The sequence below is a fragment of the Pteropus vampyrus genome, unplaced genomic scaffold (genome assembly GCF_000151845.1).
Source record: "Pteropus vampyrus isolate Shadow unplaced genomic scaffold, Pvam_2.0 Scaffold461, whole genome shotgun sequence".
NCBI classification, from domain to species: Eukaryota; Metazoa; Chordata; class Mammalia; order Chiroptera; family Pteropodidae; genus Pteropus; species Pteropus vampyrus.
This window is the reverse complement of record NW_011889242.1, coordinates 2,654,650-2,664,561: the sequence shown is the minus strand read 5'-3', so window position 1 is coordinate 2,664,561 and position 9,912 is coordinate 2,654,650. Positions and strand designations below refer to the sequence as shown.

The 9,912-nt window shown below is 59.8% G+C and overlaps 1 protein-coding gene across 2 annotated transcripts in view; it reads left to right on the top strand.

Annotated features, from left to right (window-relative positions):
- The first annotated feature begins 357 nt into the window (after positions 1 to 357).
- Positions 358 to 9,912, top strand: part of PROM2 (prominin 2) — a 14,847-nt gene continuing 5,292 nt past the window's right edge. Inside the window, exons 1-17 of one of the 2 annotated variants that reach the window (XM_023524338.1) lie at positions 358 to 564; positions 699 to 762; positions 1,014 to 1,103; positions 1,357 to 1,556; positions 1,865 to 1,939; positions 2,577 to 2,640; positions 2,856 to 3,015; positions 3,344 to 3,496; positions 4,323 to 4,446; positions 4,944 to 5,032; positions 5,154 to 5,238; positions 7,152 to 7,298; positions 7,758 to 7,829; positions 8,543 to 8,635; positions 8,753 to 8,806; positions 9,096 to 9,176; positions 9,376 to 9,444. In XM_023524338.1, the coding sequence (XP_023380106.1) occupies positions 1,928 to 1,939; positions 2,577 to 2,640; positions 2,856 to 3,015; positions 3,344 to 3,496; positions 4,323 to 4,446; positions 4,944 to 5,032; positions 5,154 to 5,238; positions 7,152 to 7,298; positions 7,758 to 7,829; positions 8,543 to 8,635; positions 8,753 to 8,806; positions 9,096 to 9,176; positions 9,376 to 9,444 (1,203 nt within the window). In that variant the 5' untranslated portion in view covers positions 358 to 564; positions 699 to 762; positions 1,014 to 1,103; positions 1,357 to 1,556; positions 1,865 to 1,927. Of the gene's footprint in view, positions 565 to 698; positions 763 to 1,013; positions 1,104 to 1,356; positions 1,557 to 1,864; positions 1,940 to 2,367; positions 2,641 to 2,855; positions 3,016 to 3,343; positions 3,497 to 4,322; positions 4,447 to 4,943; positions 5,033 to 5,153; positions 5,239 to 7,151; positions 7,299 to 7,757; positions 7,830 to 8,542; positions 8,636 to 8,752; positions 8,807 to 9,095; positions 9,177 to 9,375; positions 9,445 to 9,912 lie in introns of those variants that run through there. The other variant, XM_023524339.1, reaches the window with a different exon arrangement.

Below are 9,912 nucleotides of genomic sequence, written 5' to 3'. Positions count from 1 at the left end.
GTGGTAAACAACAGTGACACGTACCTCCCATGGGTTCAAGGACATACGTGACAGTGCCCGCCATGTGCATCCCTTGCTTCTGGTTGCGCTCTGGTGCCCAGTCAGCCCGTGGGGTCAGCACCGCCCCCCTGCCTTGCCACCCTGTGCAGGTGGTGAGGTACGAGGCAGGCTACGTGGTGTGTGCTGTCATCGCGGGCCTCTACCTCCTGCTGGTGCCCACTGCCGGACTCTGTTTCTATTGTTGCCGTGGCCACCGGCGCTGTGGGGCCCGAGCGAAGATGGAGCACAAGGAGGTGGCCTGTGAGCGTGGCTTGTTCATGACTTTTCTGCTGCTGACCACCCTCGTGCTGCTGTGAGGGGCGCCCAGGCCAGGAGGGAGTGGGGGTGAGGTCGAGGTGCCCATGGGTATACAATAAGTCCCTTCCTCCGCCCCTATCCCGCAGGGTTGGCATTGTCTGTGCCTTTGTCACCAACCAGCACGTGCATGAGCAGACGGGCCCTAGTGTTGAGGCTGTGCCTGAGACACTGCTCAGCCTCCAGGGCCTGGTCTCTGATGTCCCCCAGGTGAGCATGCACCCCTATGAGCAGCAGGCCCAGGCAGGACAGAGCACCTGAGGGGGCCCGGGAAGGCTGGGGAAGGAGTGGGAGTGGGGCTGTCAGGTGACGGGGAAGAGCGGGCCCTCTCTGTCCATGCCCAGGAGCTGCAGGCGGTGGCACAGCAGTTCTCTGTCCCCCAGAAGCGTGTCCTGGAGGACCTGGATGGTGAGGATGGCAGCTGACTGGCTGGTGGGCCACCCCAGGGGCCTCTGCCGAGGCCTGCCTTGAGGAGTCCACCCATCCCTCATTCTGGACTCCCAGGGGTGGGGATTGGGCCCAGCTGGGCAGCCCAGGGGTGGCTCTGCTATGGGACCCAGGAGCCAGCGCCTACCCTGCAGAGCCCTGTGCTTGACCTGGGGAGGCAGGCTGGACAGGTGGGGAGAGTTCTTGACTGCAGACTGCCCTGTGCCCTCCAGGTGTTGCCACCAGCATTGCGAGCACGATCCACACCCAGCTCAAGAGCACTGTGTACGAGACATTGGCTTCACTGGGCAGCCTGGGCCAGGGTGAGTGGGACCATCTGGGTGGTATCTCTCAGGGGCAGGTTCCACCCTCACTCAGCCCTGGACCTTTTGTGCTACCTCAGCAAGTCCCAGCCCTACCTTGATTCTAGGGGTGCCCTGGGGCTGTTTCCATCATAACTACAGAGGTTCATGGGGGCAAGTCCCTGTGGATGGGGGAGGGGAGAGGTTCTGCCTCCCAAAGCCTCTGAGGGTGCCGGAGGCAGTGGAGACTGCTCAGAGGTGGCGGATGTCTCAGCCCTGCAGGCCTCCGTGGACCACCTCCGAGCCCTGAACACCACCCTGGTGGAGCTGCGGGAGGGGCAGCGGGACCTGGAGCAGGCTGTCCAGGTGCACCGCGAGCGACTCCGTGACCTGCTGCAGGAGCCGGGCTGCCAGGGCTGCACAGAGACCCTGAGCCAGGCACATGGCCTGGAGCTGGGAGCTGACTTCAGCCAGGTGCAGGCCGGACCCAGGCCCTTAGAGCGAGGGGGCTGCCCTGCCTGTTGCTTCAGGGGTCCCAGGCAGCTGGTGTTTCCCAGGACAGACCCCACCCCTCTTCACACACCCAGGGCTAATGAGGGTCTTTCTGGCAGAGAGATACCCACTTTCCCAGGGCATGCACTGTGCCATGAGCAATAACCTGCCAGGACGAGAAGGCTGTGCTGGTTCCCATTTTGCACACTGAGTGTTCAGCGGTTTCTGACCCCACCTTCCCTCGGGAATCCCTCTCAGGCCTTTGTCATTACCCTGCCCCCAACTTCCAGGTGCCCCATGTGGATGATGTCCTGCACCGGCTGGAGGGTGTCCCGGAGGCCAGCTTCTCCAACATGGTCCAGGAGGTGAGCGCCTGCCTTGGTCCACCTGTCTTCTCTCCCAAGTTAAACCCAATGCGGGTCAAATCAGGGCCTCACCTCTCACACTGCATCTGGGTTGGAATATCAAGATGCCAGTTCTCAAGTACACACAGTCTGGTGGGGGAGGCAGAAGCAAGAGCTAGGACCTTCATGGGTGGGGGAGCTAGGATGGGGAGGGAGCAGCCTGTGTCCATCAGCACTAGTAACCCAGGGCCTGGAAAATGCCCCAGTTGAGGAAACGGTGAGTCAGCCGTGCTAGGTCGCTGGAGCAGAAGGTTCCAGGAGGAAGGAAATGAACTGAGGCTGCAAGAGGAGGTTGGAACTGGACTTTAGGGAAACAGACTTGGCAGTCCTTTGCAGGATGACTGGGAGAGGTGGGAGGATAGCTGGGAGTCTACTGCAATGGTCTTGGCCAGGTTTTCGATGAGTTTCATCAAGCTGGGCCCAGAGAGGGGAAAAGAAGCCGGCAACTAAGAGAACAAAGGGGAGCCGGCTGTTTGCTGACTTCCTGAGCTGGGAGCACTAAGCGGGGTGCCCTCCCTGTCGGCCTGGTGACGTTGGGGTCCCCAAGCTGGGACACCCAGGTGGAGAGCAGGAGGCACAGCTGCCTTTGTTCTGGCAGGAGAACAACACTTTCAATGCTCTCCCGCTCCTGGCTCCCTTGCAGATGGCGGACGTGGTCAAAGGTAAGGGCCCACTCAGCCCAGCACCCCCTCCCCACCCCACCAGGAGGCTTGTTGAGCACAGAGAGGGGCTATGGGGGCGGTGAAGGCTGTCCTCTTGCCTGGGCCTAGATGGAGAGCGGGTGCTCTCTGTGGGTCCTAGCTGGTCCTCCTGTCCATCCTTCTCCCTGGGCCCCTGGGGCCTTCCCCAGCCCATAAACCCCTGCTGCTTTGGGCAGAGCTGAAGAAGGCAGTGGCCCAGCAGCCTAGAGGGCTGAAGACACTGGCCAAAGCGTTCCCAGACTGGGAGGCAGACTCTCGCTGGAGCCAGGCACTGAAAAAAGTGGAAAACAGTAGCCGCCCCTACCTGAAGGCGGTGCAGAGATACGAGAAATACAGGTGCTTGGCCCATGGGGGTGGGGGTCAGGTAGGCAACCCAGGCTTTCAGCCGCCCTGGCCAATTCCAGCCCCCATCAGCCTCTGGTTGTACTAAGCCTCAGCCTCCTTTAAGCCAAGATCCCTTACTCCTTGGGCCCCTGTGTCCCCACGTTCGCTATGCATCCTTGAGATCTGAGCCTGGGGCCCATAGGAGCAGGGGGCGCTCAGGAAGTGTCTGTACCTACACTTCTAAAGCCCCATCCAGTCTTGGGGTTAGTGCCCCACCCAGCCACTAGGTCCTATGCCAGCCAACCCCTTCCCGGTGACATCCGCAACTTCTCTGTGGCAGGTGGATTGTGGGCTGCATGCTCTGCTCCGTGGTCCTGCTTGTGGTGGTCTGTAACCTGGTAGGCCTCAGCCTGGGCACCTGGGGGCTGTCTGCCCGGGAGGATCCCAGCCCCTCGGAAGCTAAAGGCAGAGCCGGAGCCCGCATCCTCATGATGTAAGAAGGGCTGCGGAGAAGGGCAGGCTCTTCTACCGGGCTGGCAGGTTCTCTCAGCCCACGGACAGCTCCTTGAGCCGCCACAGGGGCAAGTCCTGGGCATCAAGGGAGATGGAGCTCAACTCCTGGCCCTGGCACTGACCTGGTGGGTGTCCCTGGGCAGATTGCTGAGCCATCTGGGCCTCAGTGTCCTCATCTGTGTAAAAGGGTAGGAACGAGAAGAGAAGCTGGCCGCAGTGATCATCCAGCATGCCCCACTGAGCCCGGATGGAGCCTCAGAACCCTCCCTGACCCAGCGTCCATGCAATACCTCCAATAGGAGGTGGCTCCAGAGGTGGAATCCACTTGCCACCCTGGGACCAGAGGTCTCTGAGGCCGGGGCTGCCACATCCCTGTGCAGGCCAGTTACTGTGTCTGGCCCCTGGCGAAAGGGGCGAGTAGGGACTGAAACCCAGCCCAAGTCTTACTCTCAAGTCTCAACCCTGGCACGGGGCCATGTTGCCTCCCGGAGAAGCCACAGACTAGCCACATGGTCCTACTCAGACCCTCTGAGTTGCCGCTCCTGCTGGCAGGTCATAGCTGGCCATGCCATGTGGCCCTGAGCAAAGCAGCTGCCCACCTTCTTCTCTAGGCTGCCAGGGCTCTGGTAACAGGGTGGGGGTGGGGGTGGATGAGGTGGGGACAGTTAGCGGTTTTGACTCCTGGCCCAGTGCTGGAGTCCTCCAAGTTTCTCATCCCAAGGGGCTCTGCCCCCTGACCATACTGGCCGGAGTGTGGATGGGGACAGAGGTCTCTCCCACCTCACCCTGCTCCTCTGCCTCCCCAGCGGGGTGTGTCTCAGCTTCCTGGTCGCTGCGCCTCTCATCCTACTGGTCTTCTCCACCTTCCTGGTGGGAGGCAATGTACAGACACTGCTGTGCCAGAGCTGGGAGAGCGGGGAGCTCTATGAGGTGAGCCTGCCCCGCCGGGACCCCAAGGGCTGGAGGGGTTGTGAGCAGAGCAAGGGACTTAGAAGGAAGTGGGGGCTGGAGGGTCACGAGGGAGAGAGGGGCAGGGGAATGATGGAGGCAGCCCAGGGAAGCCAGAAGACCATCAGTGGGTGAGGCGCAAGAAAGAGAGCCCATGAGCCCCTAGGGCAATGCCCAGTCCCAGGGCAGGGAACCCCAGAGGCTGCACCCAGACCTGAGCCCTTGTTCTCCTAACCCCGAGTCTGAAAACTGGGGATCTTGGTTTCCAAAAGGTGAGCCCAGACTCTCTGCTGAGACCAGGCTGCCTCCTCCCCGAGATTCACGGGAATGTCCCTGTAGAGAGTGAAGACCCAGGCAGGTTTGAGCTGGAGTCACAGGGGCATGGTCTCTGCTCAGCTAGGGTGACATGGGGCACGGCCCTGGGGCTGGGATGGCTCCAGCCCTCCCCACTCCAGGCCTGTCTCCCTGACCCTCCCCAGTTTGCTGACACCCCGGGAAACTTGCCGCCATCCATGAACTTGTCCCACCTGCTCGGCCTGAAGAACGCCAGCATCTTCCTGGCTTATCAGTGAGTGGGAAGCCTGGGCTCGGGACGGTGCGAGGAGGAGCTGAGGTGTGTGGCCTGTCAGGGTGATGTCAGCACCCACCAGCTGTTCCTTCTCTGTCTCTATGTCCATGTTCCTTCCCAGGCAGTGCAGGAAAGGGGCTGCGCTTTGGAGGGTCCTGCAGCTCAATAACTCCTACGACCTGGAGGCGTACCTGGATATGAGCCAGGTAAGTGGCCTTCCAGAAGGCCGTGGAGCCCCTCCTGCAGAACCCCTCCTCTGGTCTTGGCTCTGTGACAGAACCATTTCCTTGAACCTGAGAAGTCTGCCAGAGCAATTGAGGTATCTCAGGGCCTGGCCCAGGGCCAGGAGGTTTCTGGGATATGCGGGTAGACGGATGCATGCCTGGAAGCTATGACCAGCTCTGAGCACTGTGCCCTGAGAAAACCGAACATAGTTAAGGCTGGAACAGGAAAGGCTGGTGACAGTAAGTGAGAGACCAAGTGTGTGTGTGTGGCCCAGACAGGCATTGGTTGGGATGCTGCAGACAGGATGGGGTGACAGTGAAAACGATGGTGACGAAGTTGGGTGCCACTGGGAGAGGGCTCCCACAGGCTTCTTGCTGAGCTCACACAGCCAGTAGGTGGTGGCAGGATTTTGTCCTTTAGCCGCTGAACTTTGGCAGAATGTGGTATATAGAACTGGAGAAATGAGTCCATGCTGGTGAGACAGTTCCAGGACAGAGCTAGTGCATGAGGGGACACACTTGTCGTGCATTCCCTCCACCCCCAAGGTGTGCATTCCCTCCGCTCCCCTCTCCATGCCTAAGGCAGGTGGGGGATGGGTGCCTTGACTCCCAAGGCCCCAGGGAGCCCTTCCCAAGCATATTCTGGGACAGCCCCCTATACACACGCCCCCGAGCACACTGGCTCCTGATTCCGCATCCTTCCCAGAAGCCCTTCCACTCCTCTCAAACCCACCACCCATTCTCATCCCATGGGGCAGCATGGCCAAGCAGTCTAGATGTCAGCCCCAACTCCATGCCTTAAATTGTATGACTGAGAACAGTTTGCACAATGCCTTAGCTGCCTCCTCTTCCAGCGTCTAGCCATGTGAGAAGGCCCACAGAGCAGGTGACATGCACGTGCTAGGCCACAGACCCTGCCGTGGGTGAAGGCTGTCCGGGGAGGGCTGCACCAGGGGCCTGAGAGTCATGGCTCTCGTGGAGCGGGGTCCCAGCCCTGGTCCTGGGAGGGAAGAGGTCCAGCTCACAGAAGAGTCTGGATAGATAGGGCTTTGGATTCAGGGAGACTAAGCTGTCCTCTGGAGATGATAAAGAACTGATAAGGCAGAGGTAAGTGTGACAAGTGTGCTTCCCAAGGCACCAGGAGAGCTCTGCCCGCCTTCACACATCTCCGTCCCTGTCCATTACTGATGCCTCTCGGAGAACACAAGGCCTCTGTCCCCCTGGGAAAGGCAAGTGCTGGGTGGGGAGGAGCGGGGCTGTGAAACCTTGGGCAGGCGACTACTCCTCTATGGCTGCTTCTTGTTCGTTAAACTCTGGAGCCAAATGCCACGCCCTTTAAATTTCCTCCAGTGATAGTCGCAAAATGCTGAGCATCACTTTTTAAACTGTGGTCTGTCTTGGAAATGTGATTGTGTCCATTCATGCATTCGTTCATTCATTTTTGCATACAACGCACTTGTCCTGTGCCCACCCTATGTGAGCCTCTGCTCGGGACACCAAGGGTTTGGTTAAGAATGGCAGGCACAGGGCTGCTCTCACGGAGCTAATGGCAAAGACAAGCGCACACATAAACTGTGCCACAGTGACAGGCGCTCTGAAGGCCTTGGCACAGGTGATGCGATAAAGATGGGCCAGGGACCTGCTTTATACTGGGTGGACGGGCAAGAGTCTGCGTTGCTCTCTAGTAGCCAGACAGATGCTGGAGTCTCGGTGGGGTGGGGTGGAGAGGGGGACGAGGGGGAAGCAGAGGCCTGCTGGGGGTCTGTCTGGGGCTGGGAGTGTTCAGTGGTGGCCCTGGATACCCAGAAGGCCTGGTGACCGCTTACCAAGTGCAGCAGCTCCAGAGTCCTGGTTCAGTGGCTGGGCATGCCCCCACCCTGTCCTCTCCCTCCCAGTACACGGCCAAGCTAGAGCGGGAGCTGCAGAAGCTGAGAGTGGGAGTGGAGGATCTGGACCTGCTGAGCCCTGCTGGCCGCCGAGACTTGGAGGCCCTGCAGAGCAGTGGACTCGGGAGCATCCACTACCCTGGCTACCTCGCCCAGGTCAGCGGGGCCCTCAGGCCAGACTATGGTGAACGGAGGGGACCACAGAGGAGCTGGGGCAGCCCCTGGCCTTGTTCTGTCTTCCCTCGACTCCCCCACACATCCCTGTGTGGTGTTCCCCAACCATGTGCCCCAGGCCTTTCCTGGTACGCCCCCCAACATCAAAGGACGGTAGTGAATGAGCCCCCACCCATAGCGTATGTCACTATTCATAGTCCTGAACCCACTGTTGTGGCCAAATACTGGCAGGAAGTTACCTCTTCCTTGGGCTTCACCAGAGGATACCCCATTTTTTCCTTCTATCCGAATGCAGTGTCTGATGTATGTCACGCTTCAGGTCAAACCCATTGTGGCCGATATGTCCCAACAGACTTATCTGGTATACAGCATTCTTGAAAGTGCTGGGAGTTTGGGGGAGGGGAGCTGGGGTTCACCCCTCATCTCTCCATCTGCCTCCAGATCCAGGAGCCCGTGATAAAAGCCAACATGGAGAAGCTGGCCCGTGAACTGGAAGGACTGGCTCAGGCCCAAGTAAGAAGGAAGCAGAGACCCCACTGGGCACACAGAAGTCAGGGAGAGGGCTGGCAGTGGGAGAGGTACACTGGGAGGGGGCGGGGGTAAAGGCAAGGGATTGAGGGCCCCTGCCAGTGAGGGCCGGGACCCCCAGCAGGGCTAACTCGGGCTCAGCCACCGATTGGCTGTGTGGCTTTGGGCAAGTCATCAAGCACCTCTGGGCCTCAGTTTCTTCATCTGTAAGGATGGGACAAAGTGACTGGTCTGACGTCACATAGCAGGACAAGCGTTTCCAAGTGTTGATTGCTCATGGGGCCCGCAGGGACAGGTGCCATGAGGACAGCGTGATGGATCAGGTACCGTGACCACTGAGCTCCAGAACCTTAAACTCCACTGGAAAAAACAGCATTTTGGATTTATGGATATTTAGAGTTTAAAAGTTTTTTTCCAGACGTTTTATGGAGCCCGCCACTTCAGCAGATGCCACTGCTGCTCAGACAGGTTCTGTGGCTGACTTGGGGGTGCCTAGCAAACCAGTGGTGGTCCTAGCACTTGGGCGTGGGCCCCTCCAAACTCAGATCAGCCAGAGCTCTGGGAGGCCTCAGTTTTCTGCCTCTGAGCCGGCACTTGTCCATCCCTCAGCATGTCTGGTTGAACAGTTCGGTAAAGGATATGCCAGCAAAGGCTGTCCTATCCCAGGCACAAGCCATTCCATCTCCATGTCCCCTTAGGCCAGTTCTGTGCTGAAGAAGCAGCTGCAGGAGGAGGCCCACGGGCTCAGACACCTCTACCAGGAGAAGGTCCTCCCCCAGCAGAACCTAGTGGTGAGTCTGGAGGCCAGGGGCCCTGCGGCCTGGGGGTAGGGGAAGCAGGAGTGGGAGATAAGAAGAGGCAGGCCCAGAACACTCCCTTCCACTCACCAACCCCATTTCTCCCCCCAGGCCAAGCTCAACATCAGTGTCAGGGCGCTGGCATCCTCAGCACCAAACCTCCAGGTGGCTCCTGGGGATGGGAGGCTCGGGGGAGCAGGTGGCCAATAGAAGGGGGAAGAAGAGGTCCAGCTGGCTTGGGACCTTGCCTACTCTGCCTAGTCCCACTGCAGGGTGGGGTTGGGTGGGAAGAATTGTCAGGGGACGGTGGACAGCAACTTGAGCACCTCTGTCTTTGGCCTCTGCATCCTTAGGGCCAAGCTGAGTCTGTCCTGTGTTATGGTTAGACTGATGACTGAGTGGCTGCTCCCTGACTGAGCAGAACACTGAGTTGAGCCTCTCCCTTTTCCCCCAGCTGGAGACCTCAGGTGTCCTGGACAGGGTCACCCACCTAAAAGGACAGCTGCCTGCATGGGCCAACCGTATCCTAAGGAATGTGAGTGGGAGGTGGGGGGATTACCAAGAGCCGGAGGTGGGTCGTGGGGCTAAGGCACGCAGTGCTGGCACCCCAGGCCTTTCCTCCAGCCCTGTCCCCTCACCGGGGCCCCCAGGAAAGGCAGCTCAGCCTGTCCTGGTGGGGCGGGTTGCTGGTTCCTGGGACTCTCACCAGCCCAGGGCTTCCCTCTTTCCTGCAGGAAAGTGAGTGCTTCCTGACCCGGGAGCTGGGCTACTTCTCCCAGTACGTGGCCTGGGTGAAAGAGGAGGTGAGTGGGCACAGACTCTCCTGGCCTCAGAGCCCCTGGCCATCACCCACCCCAGTGCACTAGCGCTGCTCTGCCTCTTCACCCCAGGCCCCCTCAGGGTGCCCCAGGCCTTCAGAATGAAACGCATACCCGGCATCCATGCCTGCTCGCTGGCTGGGCTCTGCCCACTCACCCTCCAGGCAGCTCTTTCTGAGGCCTGAGTGCATGGGGCTGGCTGTGGCTCCAGATCTTGCTGTCTGCACCCGGCCCCCATGCGTTTCCTCGCTCTAGCCCCTTGCCCAGCCTGTTCAAGGCCAACCCAGAGCTTGAGCCTACTGCCTCCTGCAGGCCCCAGCCTCTGCAAGCTGGCCGGACGCCACACTAGGCCAGCTTAACCCTGAGTATGTGTGTGCATGTGTGTGTAAGTATGTACATGCACACACATGTGTGGCTGAAAGCACAGCCAGCACACAGTAGGGGCTTAATACC